The 18,283-nt window shown below is 44.2% G+C and overlaps 2 protein-coding genes across 10 annotated transcripts; both read right to left on the bottom strand.

The window, feature by feature from the left end:
* Positions 1 to 207: 207 nt before the first annotated feature.
* znf711 (zinc finger protein 711) lies at positions 208 to 6,233 on the bottom strand. Of its 4 annotated transcripts, none has more exons than XM_076162783.1 (9): positions 6,063 to 6,233; positions 4,940 to 5,023; positions 4,736 to 4,833; positions 4,376 to 4,396; positions 2,908 to 3,795; positions 2,659 to 2,802; positions 2,362 to 2,544; positions 2,094 to 2,237; positions 208 to 2,001 (listed from the first exon to the last, which is right to left on the bottom strand). In XM_076162783.1, exons 3-9 carry the CDS (start codon positions 4,812 to 4,814, stop codon positions 821 to 823), a joined length of 2,640 nt encoding a protein of 879 aa, XP_076018898.1. In that variant the 5' UTR covers positions 4,815 to 4,833; positions 4,940 to 5,023; positions 6,063 to 6,233; the 3' UTR covers positions 208 to 820. The 4 variants fall into 4 exon arrangements, with proteins under 4 accessions (XP_076018898.1, XP_076018899.1, XP_076018900.1 ...); XM_076162784.1 differs by having other exon boundaries at positions 2,103 to 2,237; XM_076162785.1 differs by lacking the exon at positions 4,376 to 4,396 and having other exon boundaries at positions 6,063 to 6,232.
* A 418-nt stretch (positions 6,234 to 6,651) lies between these two features.
* Positions 6,652 to 15,951, bottom strand: LOC143010456 (SLAIN motif-containing protein-like). Of its 6 annotated transcripts, none has more exons than XM_076162777.1 (9): positions 15,676 to 15,950; positions 14,564 to 15,228; positions 12,101 to 12,237; positions 10,924 to 11,046; positions 9,675 to 9,815; positions 9,196 to 9,525; positions 8,897 to 9,040; positions 8,362 to 8,659; positions 6,652 to 7,532 (listed from the first exon to the last, which is right to left on the bottom strand). In XM_076162777.1, exons 2-9 carry the CDS (start codon positions 15,214 to 15,216, stop codon positions 7,478 to 7,480), a joined length of 1,881 nt encoding a protein of 626 aa, XP_076018892.1. In that variant the 5' UTR covers positions 15,217 to 15,228; positions 15,676 to 15,950; the 3' UTR covers positions 6,652 to 7,477. The 6 variants fall into 6 exon arrangements, with proteins under 6 accessions (XP_076018892.1, XP_076018890.1, XP_076018888.1 ...); XM_076162775.1 differs by having other exon boundaries at positions 14,564 to 15,225; XM_076162773.1 differs by having other exon boundaries at positions 15,764 to 15,950.
* Positions 15,952 to 18,283: the final 2,332 nt, after the last annotated feature.

Genomic DNA, 18,283 nt, shown 5'->3' with positions numbered 1-18,283 from the left:
CGTGACGCGGACGCTGAAGCCGTACTCCACCAACCACCCTGTGCAGATTCCTTTTGCTTTTGTTATCCGATCGGATCCAGATAAACCATATTAAAAAGACCCAGACGTTTGAACAGAAGAAGCGTTACACATGATTAGTCTGCACGGACGTTCAAGCTGGGGCGGCGAATCACGACGCACACAAACACAACTGATTTAATGACAGGGTTTTTGTATTATGTATGTGAATGTTTGCTCTAACCATGTTGATCTGGTCCGTAGCCCTAACCTGTGGATTAATGACAGACAGCACTGGAAACAAATATCAGGGTAAAAGCTTGTTAATAAGTAAAAGAGTTTCTTCGTTGGTACTTTGGAGGCCATTGTTCTCCCGTGTGCATTCCGCATCCTCTGGAGAACTGGCATGACGTTAACAAAGCACCGCTTTCTGTATTACAGGACACAGTCATCATCTTGCAGCGTTTCAGCTGAGTGGGTATAAAAATATAGACATTTGAAACCCTGAATATAGGTTCATATGTGATTTTTCGCAACAAAACAAGACACAATTTACAGCTGTCCCACTAAGTGTACACACTTTCTTTTTTAAAGTCACCCCCGTCTAAAAATATGTTCTTGCATTCCCCCCGGGGGTGAGGTTTACACCCATTACAACACAGAACACCGAACGGTCAATTATAATATTGTCATTGTTATAAACAGCCTACAACCACCATTCCTTTGTTAATACACTAAAATTACCTCTGGGTGTTTTGACAGATTTACTTGGAAAAGAGGAGTGTGTGTGTGTGTGTGTGTGTGTGTGTGTGTGTGTGTGAGGTTACATCAACATGTCTTTGTGATGCCTGGCTATGTGCTGGCTCTTCTCTGAAGGCCTCCTAAAGCCCTTGGTGCAGTAGTCGCAGCGGTGCGGGTAGTCCTTGGTGTGTATGGAGATGACATGGCGTTTGAAGCCAGAAGCGTCCGTACTGTTATATTCACAATACTGGCACTGATAAACCTTTCTACCACTGTGTGTCTTCATGTGCTTCTTCAACTCGGCCGGCTGCCTGAAGCCTCGTCGGCAGCGTTTGCACTTAAACGGGAGGTCCTTCGTGTGCAAGGACAGGATGTGGCGACTCAGGGTGAAAGTGTCGGGCGCGTTGAAGTTACAATGCCTGCACTGGTGTAACTTGTTGCCCTTGTGTGTCTCGGCGTGTTTCTTCAACTCTGACGGCCTGTGAAAGCCTTTCTCACACACGTCACACTGGTGGGGGAAGTCCTTGGTGTGAACGGAGATAATGTGTCGTTTCAGGTCACTGGAGTTGGTGCTCTTGTGCTCACAGTGTGGGCACTGGTGGGTCTTGTGGCCCTGCACCATCTCCATGTGACGCTGGAGTTCACGTGCGTCTGCGTAGGCTTGGGGACAGTGGCTGCACTTGAAAGGCAAATCCGCACCATGTTTGCTCTTGATGTGAGTCTTTAGGTTGGACTGATCTGCACAGCGGAACTCGCAGTGTGGGCAGTGGTAGGGCTTCTCACCTGTGTGGGTCCGCATGTGCTTCTTCAGCTCTGACGGGTGACGGAAACCTTTGGCGCATTCTACACAAACGTGAGCAAAGTTCTTACTGTGCACAGCCAGCAGGTGCCGGTTGAGCAGACCCTGCTCGGCAGTTTCATAATCACAGTACTTGCAGTGATGCAATTTGGGCTCGCGGTCCTTGACGATGAGCTTGTCGGAGCCCAGGGGGCTGGACTCGTGGTAGCGCCGCGTGTACTCTGTGTATTCACCAGAGCGATCACTGTTGTGGCTCAGCAGCTTGTGGCTCTCCAGGTGGCTGTGGAAACTAACCTTCTTGTTGGTGGTGAAGTCGCAGTCCGTACACTGGTATTTCTTCTTCAGCAGGTGGTCCGGGTGGTTCTTCATGTGGCATTTAAGGAAACCCCGGGAGCGGAACTTCTTCCCACAGATGTGACAGGGGTACACTGTCAGAGGCATGCCATCAGGACCAATGATAACAGCTAAAGGGACGAAAAAAGATTGTTAATGTTGTTAGAAAAGCACAAGGATTTGTTGTCATTTGACTAATTACTGAGGTTACTTTAGGACTCACAGTTCATACCTGTCTGGCACTGCCGAATCTCTCCTTTCTTCTTTTTCTTAGCCTTGGGTTTGAGGGCCCGGTTAGTGCCAAGCCCATCACGGATCTGAAGAAAAGGTGTGGCAGTTCCATTCTTCACAGTCTCAATGCTACTACCTGCACAAACATGACAGCAGAAAAAATGCTCGCTTTATGGCAATTTCACTCCATAAATAATCACATCCAAGCTGTTCACTGATCTACAACCACCCAATGGAACTATTTTTTCAGAAGAACATACTGATGTCGTCTTCATCATCTTCATCCTCACTCTCATCCTCATCATCCTCTTCTTCTTTTAGATGGTTCTTGACTGCCATATACACCATTTTATCACGACCAACTCCCAGCCTGCCTGATGACGCAGCCTCCAGATCAGGATGTCCGTTGTGGTAATCATCCTCCGTTATGACTTCTGTTCCACCTGGAGGTCACAAAGAAAACTCTGTCAATGCTGCGATGCCAGAGAATGAAAGAGTCTACAAATGTTTTCTTATACTGTGAGACTGACAAAGTGGTAATTCTCAAAGTCACTTGCCTAAATCGTCATCCGCTTCAGCCTTGAAAATGTAGACTTTGATAACCTCTGCGCCATTATCTTTGGAATCCTTATCTTCCATTACCTCAGTGCTGATCTCAAGGGGAGTGTCTCCAATGTCCAGCTTATCTCCCACTTCATCCACTAAAGTAATATATAAAATGGTATCGGTTACTCAAAAATGTTTATCAACAATAATGAAAAGTAAACTAAATTCAGAGCTGTGTAAGTAAATCCAAATTGTCTCACGGGAGATCATGAGGTAATCCTCAGAGCTGCTTCTTGCGTCATCCTCCTCGTCTGTTTGCAAGGGAACAGCCTCAGCTTCCAGCTCCTCGTGGATGATGGTCTCACCGTTGGTTGCTCTCACCATCACCCCTTCAGACACCAGCTGGTGGTCCAGGGTGTTGTCTTGGTGCTCAGAAAGTAGTTCTGCCACAAACACTTGGTCTGGCATGTCATCGTGATGGTGGTCTGGGTCTTGGATGAGGTCTGATGTTAGGACGTGGTGGTGGTGGTGGTGGTGGTGGTGGTGGTGGTGATGGGGGTCAAGCTCTTCCTCTATAGCTACCTCTGTCCCCAGAATATTGTCAGGCATGATCACACTGTGCTCTGAGGACACCATGTCGTCGCTGGTAATTTCATGGCTCTCTACCCCTTGAGACTGCAGACTTTCCACATCTACCTCTAGACCGTCAACAACCTCTGCTTCTAACCCCTCCACCTCTACCTCCTCCTCGAGGCCCTGAACAACATGAGCCTCCAAGTCTTCATCGTCGACCACAGTTTCCAGGCCCTCAACTACGTGTGCCTCCAGACCCTCCACTTCCACCTCACCGTCCAAGCTGTCAACAACCTGAGCCTCAAGTTCTACCACCTGTGTCTGTAAGTCTTCAACCACTTCTGCCTCTAGGCCCTCCACGTCGGTTTCCAAGCTCTCCACCACTTCTGTCTCCAGACCTTCGACTACCTCCGTCTCCAGGTCTTGGACCACATGGGTCTCGAGGCCTTCGACCTCGAGCTCATGTTCCAGGAGGATGCCCTCGTCTGTCATCACATCAGAAAGCAGCATACCCTCGGGCACAGACACCACAATGTGCTCCCCGTCTATGTGAGCCAGGCCTCCCATTCCTGCAACTGTAAACACAACAACGTGGAAGGAGGTCAGAGGGGTGCAAGACAGAAAACTTTCAACAAAACAATGTCTCTATTTAATGATGCACATTCAAACACAGTTAAGACATTGGGGCATCTAGTTACATGTTTAGGAAATTGTTTGAACTTGTTTTGGTGTGCTGTTATCATTTGTGCATCATCATAGCACTTAAGCAACACACCACGTATGCAATAATAATTTGGTAATAGGGTTTAATTTTTCATATAATAATCTTCAGAGATATCGATGCATCTTTTTCTATATGTATGTTTTTTTTGCAGCCAACTCATGCGATTTTTGGTCTGACAATGAATACAATCACTGACTTTGAATGAACAATTTGGTGTGAATAAAGGTTATGTTCGACCAAACTAGCTGTTCCGGTGCCTGTCTTAATTAATTTGAACGACACCTGCTTGGATGTTAAAAACAAATGTATCTCAACTTGCAATCAAAATGCATGAGAGTAAACGCAGTTAGATTTCAGATCATGCAGACCTAGAACAGAATATATTTGCATCAAAGACCCAACATAATATTTTTCAACAAGGAAAGACTTACTTAATGCATCGTATAATTGATCTGAAAAGCCAAACACAGTCTGATAAGTTAATAGCTTGGAAACTAAGAAAAATACAATGTCGTCAACATCACACAGCCATTCATTATTGCAAGCAACTACCAGAGATGACATTTGCATGTTCAGTCACGTACAGACAGCCTGACAAACCTGATGATCAGTTAAGTGTGAAGAGCATCTCCAAATCATATTAAATGGATGGATAGAATGCTGACGTATAACTGAAACTGCATAACTGAATGACATTCTCATTGTTTCTGCAGAAATATAAGCAATCTCTGCATCTGTGACATAAAGTTTCAATTACAATGGTAGTCATCTTTTTCTAACCAACTACCTACCAAAGTCTTGCATGATCATAGTATGGGGCATCTTCAGCTCCTGTGTGTGCAGCTCCAACACCCCTCCACCTTGGTCCATGTTTTCACGAAGGAAAAGACTGAAAATAACAGTATACTTTACATTTGCTGTTCTTCAGTGTGCTCGTGTGTTTATCAAAATGAATGCAAATGCAACAACTACATTTGCCAATATTCATAACATACCTTCACATTTGATGAGAAGAATCTCTAGAATAAAACCAATAGGTTATTAATCGTGCGTTCTTCCATCAAGGTGGCCAATCCTTCCTTCAATGGAAACACAAACAACTTGAATAAGTATGCATAATGATTATTATGGAAAGGGAACAGGTGTTAATGTCTAGGTTATAAATAGTCTATGGGTCTTCCACAGCTCACTACAATTGGAAATTTTCTAAATATGTTAAGGTTTCTTTAGTGAATATTTGTGTTTGGGTGATTGGCACAATAACAAATAACTGCCTTGGTATGTATGTCTGCCCACGGGCACCATCCTTTGGTTAGCGGGAGTACTGCAAGCGGGTCCAACCTAACAACATACTGTATTTACATCTGAAGATAGTTGCGCTCCATGGTTTAAAGCAGTGTGCAGGAGGGCTGATACGGGGCATAGGGGACTGGTAGCTATAGGAATACGTGCTTGTGTCCGAGTAAATGCTTTATCATCCCATGAAAAGACAAATGTGTCATATCTGCAATGATTTGAAGTATCCCTGTGCAGTTGTTTTCGTGTATCTATATCACTTAATAATGGAAGCAACACTGTGCAGCCATTGTCGTTTACACATATAGGATACCGGAACATTTACATAAATGTATTTACGACTCTTTTAACTTAACTACACATGCTCCGAGTTTATGGCCGCCAATGAAATACCGCAAACGTTATGCAATACATAGTAGGGCGGCAACCGCCCTCCACCCACCGCAGCTAGCTAGCAAGCAGGCTAGGGCTGTTCCTGTCAGCGCCATTTTGTTTTAGCATAACGGCTAACGCCGTAATTCGAAAGCCGTTTCATAAAATAATATTACAAAAGCTTCCACACACCATGTAACGATTCTGCAAAAACAATGACCATAACCGACGACCAAGCCGTGCACCATGTCGAATTTATTGTACACCAGTCATTAATTTGTGCGCAAACATTGTTCGGTCGGCTAGCTAGCTTGCTAAGCTAACGGAGCTGCCTGTGCCGCATTATCTACCATGTTGTTTTCAGAGAAGGCTGAAAGAGGCCCGCTACGGCCGACTGGGCCCTTGTGTCTTATTCAACGTATCGTTCTAATCGATTCAAAATAATTTTACCTGATAACGACGTCTTCAGACTCTATCGGTGTCTCTCCCCCCTGTTGTTTTTGTCTGTTATTGTTTTGGTTTATTTTTGACGGTAAGCTAAGTGCGGCCTGCAGTTTTGGATCCCCGGGCACTCTTTGCTAGGCCTCGGCCAATCAGCTTGCTTCCTGACAAGCAGAGGGAGGGCGGGGGGCAGACAATGCGTGGCCTCGTTTACCGCTGATCCCTTACTATTTGCGTCATGCATAGGAGAGCACTTACATTAACACAGCCATTATTTTAATGGAACCACATTTGTGTTATAGTCATCTACACAACACCGAGACAGTATCACGGTGACAATTGTACGTTTTTATGTGGTAACGTGCAGTGCGCTCACATTTTGAGTCCAAATGAGGCCTGTAGGCCATTTTGTGACACGGGGTTTGAAGCGCCGCGTCTGAGCGCTCATTTCAACGGCGCTGGCTGCTGCGCCCTGGAAATATGAGGAAATGACAGCTATGCTGTTGTTTTTGCGCCGGGTGTAGGATTTTACTGCATATTGTGACTTATTAGCCCATGACTTTGGCGTGGATTAAAAAAAAGAAAAAAACAAGACATGCAGCTTCAGGATATATTTTATTCAGTTCCTAATTGTCAGAGGCACACAGCATGAGGGTGCATAGCTGTCTATGGCACAAGGCCTTCGTGCATAAATATTTTTTTCTATTTCTTTATCCAAAAGCAAACATTTAATTCCACATCTAGACATGGAGTAAAAATACAGTACCATGATTGTACAATTTTTCACTTGAGATTATATCTAGAATAGAAAGTTCTGCAGCCGCAATGTACAGTACCTTGGCACAAATCATTTTGTTCCATTTTCATAGTATTTGTAAGGGCAGTGTGGTTTACAGAAGTTGCATCGCTGTATGTGTATTCTTATGTTTAAAAGAATCAAAACACGTACAACAAAATTTGAATTATTTCACAAGGAGTTACTCAAAAAAATTATATTAAAAATCATATATTCATCCAGATCATTGTGGGACATTTGGAAGATTATACCTTTACCTTATACCAATACCTTGACCTTATACCAATACCTTGACAGTTACATCTACATGATCATCATAACCATTACTTCCCCAACAATCTCTCATAATAATCATAAAAATAAGACAACATTTCTGGAAGCTCCAAAGTGGTCCATATAACAAGTGGCGTGTACAGTTTATGTGTGCCTTCTTGCCTGCTTACACATCCTTTGTACTTGGCTAACGTTTCATGCAATGAAAATAATCCTAACTACAAATCCAGTGCAGCCCAGCATTCCAGTCTGAAATAGGAATTGAAAGGGATCACAACACTTTCATTTAACAATATCTCTGTTCTTGGAACCACGTGAGGTAAAGGGGAGAGGTCAGGTGAAGGTTGCATCAGGCTCAGTAACAGCCATCTCTCCAGGATTCATCTGACATTTTAGTCATGCCCAAAGACCTGTCGATAAAAACAAATGTTAGTTAGACTTAATGCTGTACATAATGGTGAATCTACAAGGCTATGTGGGAGTAACGTGGAAAACACAAAATTGCTCAATACCACAAGTATAAAAACTTATTAGGCACTGGGCATAAAACATTATTTAAAACAAATTAAAAAATCATAAATGTGATAGATGTTTGAACACAAGCTGCAATCTAAGCAACTTGTTTTTCTTTTGTCCAAGGTTACACTGCGGCTCTGGTTATTTTATTTTTATTTTATTATTTAAACACAACGTCCCTTCCCCTCATATTGCCATCTTTGGGACTCTACTCAGGCTCATGTCATCTAAACACTGCAAAAACAAATGATCAGTTTCACATCTCTACTTGCCAGACGACATCAGCTCTTACAGAAAGAATTCCCAACCCATCCCTTTGTCTCACAATGGCTGAAGGACACCATGATTTTTCTGGGATGTCTCCCCTTTTTTGTTTTCTTTTCCCCCTTGTGTCTCCCCACTTTTTTCTCTTGCCACAGCCCATGATGCGTTTTGCACCTGCTGGTATAGTGGAATGATGGCATCCTGTAAAAACTTCACCTATGAGGTCATCTTTCTAGCGACAGAGATGTCATTCGAGTCTCCACGGTCACATCGTCATTTCAACATATCTTTGCTGGCTGCAGTTGGTTTCTGTCAAATATTGTCCCATAACAGACTGGATGGATGCTCATTGTCATGCCAGATGCTTTCTTCAATACAAATATTCAGCAAAAAATAATAATAATAATTTGCACTGATTAATTGATTACCTAATTGATTGATTAACACACAAGTACTCACCTCCGAGGGGGCTGTGAAAGTCTGCTCCTGTTGGATGCTGGTGGCACAGCCTGTCCTCTGCCCACTCCTGGCCTTCCTGCCCCAGTTGAGGCTCTTCCAGGGAGATAGGCTCCCCCATTAGCAGAGCTTGAGGACTGGACCCTACGGGACCCTCCTGTAGGAGGAGTCTGGATAACAGGCAGACCTCTGGATGATTGACGAACAGCTGACATGGAGCCGACAGGATTCACAGCTTTTACTGGAGTTCGTAGGGAGAGAGGAGACTGGCCATTGCTGCGTAGCCGACTACAAGTCATACCTGCAGAAGAAGAAACAGACAGTGGTACCATGAAATGTCAACCAACGATTTCTTCAGGCAGGTTGGGAAAAATGTATCGTTAACATAATGAACAAAAACAAATGGTCAATACACTCTAGCGGGTGTGTCTGTATCCTGGGTTAACAGAACTATGGTACTATGATCCAACGCAAAAGTAGGTGTCGTAATATGGTATCTGAGGGAGTGGTGTGGGCCAGGTGATGAGGGCAGTGTTACCTGTGGGAGGGGAGTGAGTAAGGTGGGACATGCGGTTGCCAGAGCTCTGGAGGTTAGCCTCCATGCTGCGGCTGTTTCTGACTGCCTCCAGGGAACGTAGGCTGGTGCGGGGGGCCAAATTAGGCATGCTGTGCCTCAACTCCTCTGGAACCACATATACATAACATATTTAGCAACAGCAGTATATATGTATGTATATATCATTAAGGCTTTGTATAAAAGCAGACTCGATGTTGATCACACTAATCTGTTTCACTTGCACCCTGTGTATGAATAGTGTATTAACGATCAAAGCATACCTTCACTCTTGGCAAACTTGAGCAGTTCTGGGCTAGGGCCCTGGAGAGATCGTCTGGGGGTTCTAGTGCGTGGGGCGCGGAGTTGGCTACTGTTTTCCTGACCGTGGTTGGAAGTGGAAGGAGACAGGCACCGGGGTGAGCTTAAAGGTGAGGGGCTGAAATGGTGCTGACGCTGGGGCAGGGTGCAGAAATCCTCCTCTTCGTCTTCCAAACTATAGCTGTCAAACTCCTGGTCGCTGTAGGTGCCACCACGGCGCAGTGACTGCAGAGAGGCTGTGGAGCTGCGTCTTGAAGCAGATGCTGAGCTTGAAGCATAGTCCTGTCTTAGACCTGAGATGAAAAATACACAGTTAAATAGCTGCCTAGGCTTTGGTTTCATCTTTCCTCTTCAACTACCTCTCCCATACAAAACACTATTTACAATCTGGACACTCATCTGTGGCCAAAGTTGAGAATGCCATTTGCAAAACACTACTCACTCTCCTCCTGTAGGCGCGCCATGATCTGGACATCAGTGAGATCTTGCAGTTTGTAGCCCATGGAGATAGAATCATCAGATGTGCTGAGCTCACTGTCTATGGAGGACTGGGAGCTCAGAGCTGAGGGCAAGCTCCCAAGGCCTGCAGAGACAGAGGGACATCTGTTCCAATCTGCGTCTTGTATATCAATGATAAAAATATCAATCACACTTTTTTGTTGGGCTAAATCTGTATTAATAGAGTGAGATTCAGCTGACAACATTCACACGTGACCCATTTGGATGGACATGCGTCTCCACCCAGAGTTCACCCCAGCGCAAGGACTGTGCTGATCAACGCGAGAGCAGCTGTACCCAAAGTTACCCCGACAGGCACGTCTGTCAGCGACACACAGGCCGGAACAAACTGGCAACAACAACAGCCCGGGGCATTTGGTTATGTAAAAAGTTTTGGATTAGATAAGGGTCACCTCCCACAAGCCAAGCACTCACAAGTTCATGCAAAGATTTGTTATTTATGGTGTTCACAAAGCAACATGAGCATTGCTGCACTTTGCACGCTGTGGTGCCATGTATTGTGAAACACGGATAGATATCCAGAATGCACAATAACCGTAACAAACCCCCATTACATCACCAATGATCACTACGATACAAGTCAGAGAACGTAGTGGTGCACAACACTTCCAATGTCATCTGCTTAAAAGGACCATACCAGTGTTTTGGCACGTTAAGCCGATTTACTTTACATAACTGTCAATTGCTTTGCAGAAAATACCAAAGCTAGAGTTTTATGAATGCTTTTATTGATGTTCAAAATCCACTTGCAAAGGTTCAGTTTGCTTGAGATAGGTATTCCTACATAATAGACACCATGTTCAAAAGAAGCAGCGCCTCCCTTCTTCTTCTGCTTCTATAATGACGGAAGCAACAAAAACACTTCCACAATGTTTACATTTAATACGTTTAAGACAGTGGTGAATTAAATTAATGCAGCTTAGTAGCCAACGTATTCAGTCTTGGGATTTAAGATTACCAAGCAAAGCGCATTGGTGGAAATTAGTACATTATCTGAAGTAAAATATGCATAAAACAGTGGTAAGGTCCCTCCCTTGTGAGAAATCACTGGGTTGTTGCGTTCGTGCGCGACTTTTCAACCATCAAAACACCAACATCCTTACAATACAGGACGTCATCCACCTGCTGTTAGCGGAACATGAGGAGCACAGTGTGTTAATGTCATGCCATACCTGAGCTGCCACAGGTTAGTAGGGATTTGTTAGTTGATTTGTGGTACCCAGGAGAGATCAGGCCTGAGCCTGCTGAGCCTGCCTCTGCTGATGGGCTGCTGTACACGTTCCTCCATCGGGATGCTGCAGAGAACAGGACAGGAAACACAAGTCAGCGCCTGAGCAGATCACACAATACATCTGCATGCACTCAATACTCAAAATATGTTATTGCTGTAATTAAAGGGCGTTCCCTGAGCATACATGACGTGTTGGGGAAATAAATGTGGAGATTGCCGCCTCCACTTCCATAAAAGCTGATTTATTGCGTCGATTGCAGTCTAGTCAAAGTTATAAAGTGTGTGTACACATGACAGATGGATGGTAGATAAAAAACGGACGAAATAATGAACTGCCTAGTGTGGAAGAGATAAACAAGCAGCACAAAGCGCTCGTTTCAAACAGAACTAACAATGTACTCTTCTTTGCTTTTATTTGTTTAACTTTCACTGGTATCATTTACCTTTGTACAATTTGGCATAAATGTTCTCTGTGCCACTGGGCAGTTTCATTGCCTTACAGCTGTATAATGGTGTCATTTAAACAGTAGCGCTGACCCCGGGGGAGGAAGGTAATCCAACCCAGCTCATGACTCCATGTAGCCCTTCAGCCTTGGTGTGAATAGCTTTGTTCAAGTTCCGCACTGTGCAGGAAGTGAGAGCTGCGAGCAGTGGTAAATAATGAATGTGGCATGTTGGATCAAACACAGCTCCTGACATACACACTGCTAGGACACATTCCCTGTTTTGGGCTTGGTCATATGACAAAAAAACAAACAAACCCAGCCATGCACATGAGCACACACAGACACACACACAGTGGAGGTGAGCAGTAAACTTGAAAGCAGTACATCCATTTAAAGGGGGTCAACTCCCTCCCTGTGGTCAATTAGGTAACGTAGGACTTAGGTTCTCATTAAACGCAAATGCTGCTGTTGTTTAAACGTTAGGTTAAGTATAAAGAGTTAGCTCTGGGCTTTGGTAGCGGTTTAATAATAAATGCAGATGAATAAATACTTTGGCTCAAGCATTTCAAAGGCCATATAGGTTAATGTAGAGAATACATGTACATATTTGATGAAATTGTCTTTCAGATGGTCTGTGACACTGGTCTAGTCTGTGTAATACTGAATGCATACTCTGGTCCAAACGGTGGATAAATGTCCGACAAGCCATTTCTGTTTCTGGGCTGCGATGATCAAGAACCCTCCGACACCATTTCAATGGAGACTCTGGGCCTGGATCTGCTACTTGCTTTTTAGGAGACACATACAACCTGAAAAAGAGAGGCAGAGAAGCGGACAACAAATAAAGCTAACCAATAGCAATGACAGAAAAAATAAGAATTGAAAATATGAGGGTGGGGGGTTGGACAGCGAGGCAATGAGCATATGGAGGAAAACAGAGGCAGGGGGAATAAACACAAGCCTGAAAGCACAAGTTCTTTTTTTTTTTTAAAACTGAAGCCCAAATTCAAAATCGTTTGTACCCGACCCTGACTGGTTGAGCTTCAGAAGCTCCCAGTCCAACTTAATGAAAACTTACGAGCCTCTAAAACCCCTACACAGCCCTTTTATCAAACACTTCTCTGTGTATGAACTCACAATGTCCTTCTAATTTATGTCTACATTGACTGTGTTTTGATTACATTATTGATGAGATTGTACTTTGAGCACTGTCTGCTGTTGCTGCTGCTCGGCCACTGTAATCTTCCACCCGAGGTTTGCATAAGTCGCCACGACAACGCACATCCGACAGCTGCTCTATCTACATAAGGGAGAGTGACTTCCTGCTTCTACTGCAGGTGCGACAACACACAAGAGAACGGAAGGATGTCATGCAGAGAAGAAGGAAGCAGTGGATCCATATACATCTGTAGCCTGATCCTAATGTACTGAACAGCATATTAAGGGTCTATCACTGACGGTGAAACCTGAGCGCTGACACAAAATTAGTCTCATCTATAAAGGATTGATTAATTCATCTGTGAGAGGTCAACGTGCCAGACAGCCTCATTGGCTTTTATGCAGCGATACAATAAGATGATTTGAAAGAACCTCAATACTTGTAAACAGCACATGGATTATATCCCGATCAGTCGTGTTTCATGTCTAATGGTCTCTCTGATGTGCCCAGTGAGAGCAAACAGCCATTTGAAGGCTTGGCAGTCACATGGGCTGATCCTTTGAGCTGGCTACACAAAAGGCCCAGACTGACCGGTTCTGGACCAATCAACTACTAATCATCTTCTTATTAGGCAATCACACAAAGACTCATTTCCCACAGGGATGCGTGACAATACAGACAGCAACGTCCAGGTTACACCCTGCCACAGAGCAGAGCCTGTATGCGTTGGCTGAGGGAGACACTTTTACACACACAAACCCTGCATTTGACGCAGGAAAATCTATGCAAATGGCTGTGATTTTAATGGATTTCTTCTCTGTATTTGGTTACTAAATTGAATGTTATTGCAAGACTGTATAGAATATCTGAATTTGTCACAGTTACACCCAGTTGGACTGTCAGACTAAAGTCAAGCATTGTCCTACATACACACTTATACCTTGTTTCACTGCCAGGTCTTGTGAACTATTCAAAGGAACTGCAAACATGATTTTACTCTGTGTCTCTATGTAGACCTGAGGCTTGTTGGATCTGGTTTGCTGAAGGCATTTGGACACAATCTTGTTTAAGAGTCAATAAAGTTACTGTTTTGCATAAGTATACAAACACAGTACGGACCAAACTTTACTTTGACTCAATGGGAGTCTTGTTTTTCCCCTGCACATATCTGATTTGTCCTGAGCCACAACAACAAACCGCTCAGGTCCTTCTCAGCTCTAGATTCCTGTGTGGGTTGTACTGCTGGGTTACACCGGGGGCCCCAGATCACATGCTGTCAAATCCCAACCAAAGCAGTTTAGCCAGGTGGCAGCATCCAGCCAAGCACAGATCAGATTATGTCCTTATGGGGATTACTCAATGTTGTGGCTATGATAAACTCACAAGACACATACAGTGTGATCGGGCTAAGGACCTGAAACTGAAAATAACTCAGGAATGGTTCTAAGTGGCTCTAAAGCACCATGGCAAAGCTCGCTGCACCAGAAAGGTCAGAATAGACAGGGACAGGGGAGAATAAAATCAACAATGATTATTAATACTTAATCTTCTAATAGTGTTCACTTCTATTAAATGGTCCAAGTTCATCTTGTTTCAAAGCATCTGGCTGGCATTTCATTAAGCTACAACGTGACCTGCAGCCAGGAGCAGTGATGCAGATAAACAGTAGCATTGTTGATATTTAACACATTGCGTAAGAAGGATTGGAATGGAAACATGAGGTAAGATCCTAGAAGAACATTCTCACTTCCAGCTAGTCGCATATTCAAAGTTTGTGACAGACATGTTTGCCACAGGCATGCAGCGCTTTGTGAGTACCAGAGTATGCAAAAGACTGCCCTTGCTTCTGAGGATGACAAACCAAACATGTTTATAATGATCCTTGCTCTGTCAGGCAGCACACATCAAACAAACAAACATAATGGATCCAATTGGCTGCTGGGTGTTTCTTCCACTATGTTTAAACAAAAACTTACCAACTGTCATCTCCCTCGATCTCTGCACAATCATCTTCCAAATCTAGGACGTCCACCTCGTCCAGTGCAGTTTGGTCGACCCCTGAGTCGCTCTCTGCAAGTGTTTCTGATTCATAGCTTTCTTGAGAGGGGCTCTCTGGTGTTTGAGTTTGCTCCTGGATCTGTCCTGCTCCTTTACTGCAGGTCAAACTCAGAAAGCCCCCACACGGCCCCTGATCCTCTTCCTCTGACTCCTCCTGTTCATCTTCTTCCTCCAGTCTGCTGGCCACAGGCAGTGGGGACATGTCTTCACCACTGCTGCTGTCCTGGGGAGGCGACAGTTCAAAGTCTCTGATGCCCAGCTCCCCACTGTGCTCCAGCCTGAGGTGCGAGTTTGAAACCCCCTCACAGGCGACCCGGGTGTTTATATTGACGCTGGCTGTGAGGTTACTGTTGCATGCGGCTCCTGCATGGATGATATTTCTGCCTCCTCTGTTGCGGAGGGTCTCATTCTGGACCTCCAACCTACGTACTAGTTCCTGCAGCTTTCGGACCTCCTCCAGCTCCACCCCTGCCAAGTCTTGACCACCCTCCACCTCCTGGGTCTCCACGAATCCAACGGGGTCCCCATTGTCAGGATGGGGGCCCACGTCGGTACTATCTGGGACCACCATGCTTCTAACCTGCTGGGAGAAAAGGAAAGACTTGACAATCAGGTGATGACAACATGCACCAACTTCATCATTTACAAAACAAAAACACGAATCACGCACACATTGCACTTGTACACACTCATAGCTTTATAACGACGGTATGCCCTGAATGAAATACAGGAGAGAAACTATCCTGACTAACCTTTATTTGACGCCAACACACCGACTAGCTTTAGTGACAAGTCACCACTGTGGCGCTAAGCTCAGCTAACAACAAGTCATTAACGCTGATCACTTTTCCCTCGTAATAGCGTCCGCTGCAACTGGCGCTACATGTGGTCCACAATATGACGACGTGCATCACCAATTCTACTCCCCAATTACACACTTGCCGCAGCTTTAAGTGTATCGATTAACGTGGATACATGTGAGAGCTGTTATTAACGTTAGGTGTGCTAGCATGCTAGGAGCCAACAGTACCGATGAGTGAGCCGTGTCCCCTCTTGTCGCGTCCCTGCGAGCTGACTGAGCTTGCCCGCCACTCAAAAGCTTAAACTCCGGTGTTTACCAGCGGCTCCATTGATGAAGTAGACAATTAGAAACGATGCCCGTGGAAACCGATGCCAAAATTGTTCAAAGGCTTCTTGTTACAGCGAAGACATCCTCGGTTCATGTTCTCTCGTTACCAGCGCTTCGTTTACCTTGTCTGTGTTTTGCTAACTAGCTTGTTGATGGACGTTCGCTAGTGGTGATGGGTCAGTCACGAACGAGCTGGCTCTTTGAAGTGATCGACGGGAGCCGGGTCCCAATCAGGAGCCGTTCACTTTTTTTTCTGTTAAAGCCGCACGGGTTTGGATAAGATGTGTGGGAGGTGAGCTGTGAAGCCATGATTGTCCATGATTTTCACCGGCAAGTGTGCGATAGAAGCGGGGGTAAAGGAAGACAGAGAGAGACTATGAAGCTGTCCATGATTTTTTCCGGCAAGTGCTCTGGCACCAGCAAGTGCGCTAGAGAAGCGCCCTTCCCCCCCCCTTTACCTGCGCAACTGTGCCACTGTGACTCCAAGACTCCGACTCCGGAGTGTGAGTGATGAAAGGTCAGTGGCCAGTGGCCAGCTCTTTTTAGTGAGCCGAGCCAAAAGAACCGGCTCTCTAAAAAGAGCCGAAATACCCATCACTGCTAGTCCAATGATCAGACCCGCGCCACCGCTCGCCCCGCCCCCTAAGGCGTTTGGCGTGTTTCCTGTTATTTGGCGCCCCCTATGAGAGGTAAGTAGTACTGCTACGACCGTTTTTTGCAGTGTTCCCTTCAGGCATTGGGTGTCGCAAAAAACCCTTGCATTGATTTAAGAACGTCAAACAAGAACAATGTGTTGTCTGTGTTTAATAAATCAACATATCCGCCAAAGTACACGGTAGTTCAGAATCAGCATAGAGGTGTACTGTACGTGTTTTATACTATTATTTTTATTTTAATTTGATTTAGCAAAAAGAATTTGACATTGAGATTGAGAGGTGAAAACACTAATAATTATCTGTTTTATACAGGTGGTTCACACTGTGGGAGAAAATGTAATATAGAGAAAAGCCAGAGGATGCAAAAAGTGTAAATGTATGACTAAAACAAAACTAACATTCTACAGTGTTGAATTTACTGTATGTGGCAATCCATATTCTCATATTTGTCTTTATTATCATGTTCACGGGCAGCATGTGGGCATAAATTTGGCAAAATGCACAATGCACGTTCAGGTATAAGTCTCATAATATCTTTGGTTTATGAGCTGAACATACAGCAGTGATGAAACAAAATGTTCCGGCCTAACTTGTTTTGCAAGAAAGGAATATAATGTGCTCATGTTACACTGTTGACAAAGAGATAGCGTGTTGTTCAAAGAGATAGCGTGTTGTTCCTAAAACTTAGTTTAGACACTAAGAGCAGCTGAACTGTAAAAAGGCAATGCTATATTATAAATTACATTTTGTATATTAAGTTACTGAATGTAATGCATTCAGAATAGTACTGCCGTCTGGTTTTGAATAGGTTTCTCTTTTCCGTGTCCTCATGTGACCTTGCTTCCGTGCAGCACCTATACATTTGTGTTGCACAGACGTGTCTGAACGCGATACACCCTAGAGAAAAAAACAGCACCAATTGCTTCCGTGCTTTAGGATTCATATAAATAATCATCACCTTAAAAACAAAATGTTCTTTTTACTGACAAAAATCGATGACTGGCTTTATAAGGGGAACTGGAATATGAAATAGGAGATCAAATTTTTGACTTGACATGCTTGCAATTCTTGGGAATTGAAAGCCCCAGGTAGTCTCCTCAGATGAGGTATTTGGGCTCATGTGCTTGCATGCTGGTAAATTTGCACGTTTGAACTGGTCTGTAGTGGAAAAACACAACCTGCCTCCTCTTGAGAAATCACTTCAGGAAGAGAATATCATTGATCTATGAGATACACAGTCACATTCCCAACATCAGCACAACAAGGCATGTTCATATTGAAAAGATGTATCGGAACACATTCACTCCTCATATGCTTGTGCAGCACAGTAAATGTGAGGTCCCTGCCCCAAGGAGCCTTAATCTAGACATCAACTTTTCCAAAACAAATCATATTTTATAGACACACAGGTATGTGTCACACCTGCAGCTGATGCACTCCCTTTCCCTAAGCAAGTATAGGCCTGTTGTCAATCTATTTTGTGCGTAGTATTGCAATGATCCACATTAAGCTGAAGTCAGCAGTACAATCTTAGTTTGTTTGCAGCTTTTTGTGCATCATTTCTAAATTTTAACAATGTCCACCCTGTTGGGCAAACATTTATCAAATAACCAGTTTTGCCTGGGCCTCTACCTTTAGGAAAACACGGATAGTCTGTCACGATGATGACTTGAAGGCAAATAATTAGATTTTTGTTTGTCATTCAAGGTTGACTGGCTCGTAGGTCTTGTCATGAATTACATAACAGCCATTCTGCCCAGTCTGTTTTACTAAACTTTTTTATCCACAAAATCTTTATTCCACAAACAATGAATAAATAAATAAGGCACCCCCAAATAAGAGAGGGTCCTCTA

The sequence above is a fragment of the Genypterus blacodes genome, unplaced genomic scaffold (genome assembly GCF_046128005.1).
Source record: "Genypterus blacodes isolate CSIRO-AG114 ecotype Tasmania unplaced genomic scaffold, CSIRO-AGI_Gbla_v1 ptg000128l_1, whole genome shotgun sequence".
NCBI lineage: Eukaryota > Metazoa > Chordata > Actinopteri > Ophidiiformes > Ophidiidae > Genypterus > Genypterus blacodes.
Note: the sequence above shows the minus strand (reverse complement) of the source record. Positions and strands in the feature narration are given on the sequence as shown.

Coding starts and splice junctions, on each gene's coding strand:
- znf711 (XM_076162783.1), bottom strand. CDS start 4,814: ATGGACCAAGGTGGAGGGGTGTTGGAGCTGCACACACAGGAGCTGAAG. Junction 3,796..4,375: donor TCAATTATACGATGCATTAA/GTAAGTCTTTCC, acceptor TTGTGTTTACAG/TTGCAGGAATGGGAGGCCTG. Junction 2,803..2,907: donor GGATTACCTCATGATCTCCC/GTGAGACAATTT, acceptor ATATTACTTTAG/TGGATGAAGTGGGAGATAAG.
- LOC143010456 (XM_076162773.1), bottom strand. Junction 9,041..9,195: donor CAAGTTTGCCAAGAGTGAAG/GTATGCTTTGAT, acceptor ATGTGGTTCCAG/AGGAGTTGAGGCACAGCATG. Junction 8,660..8,896: donor TACTCACTCCCCTCCCACAG/GTAACACTGCCC, acceptor CTTCTTCTGCAG/GTATGACTTGTAGTCGGCTA.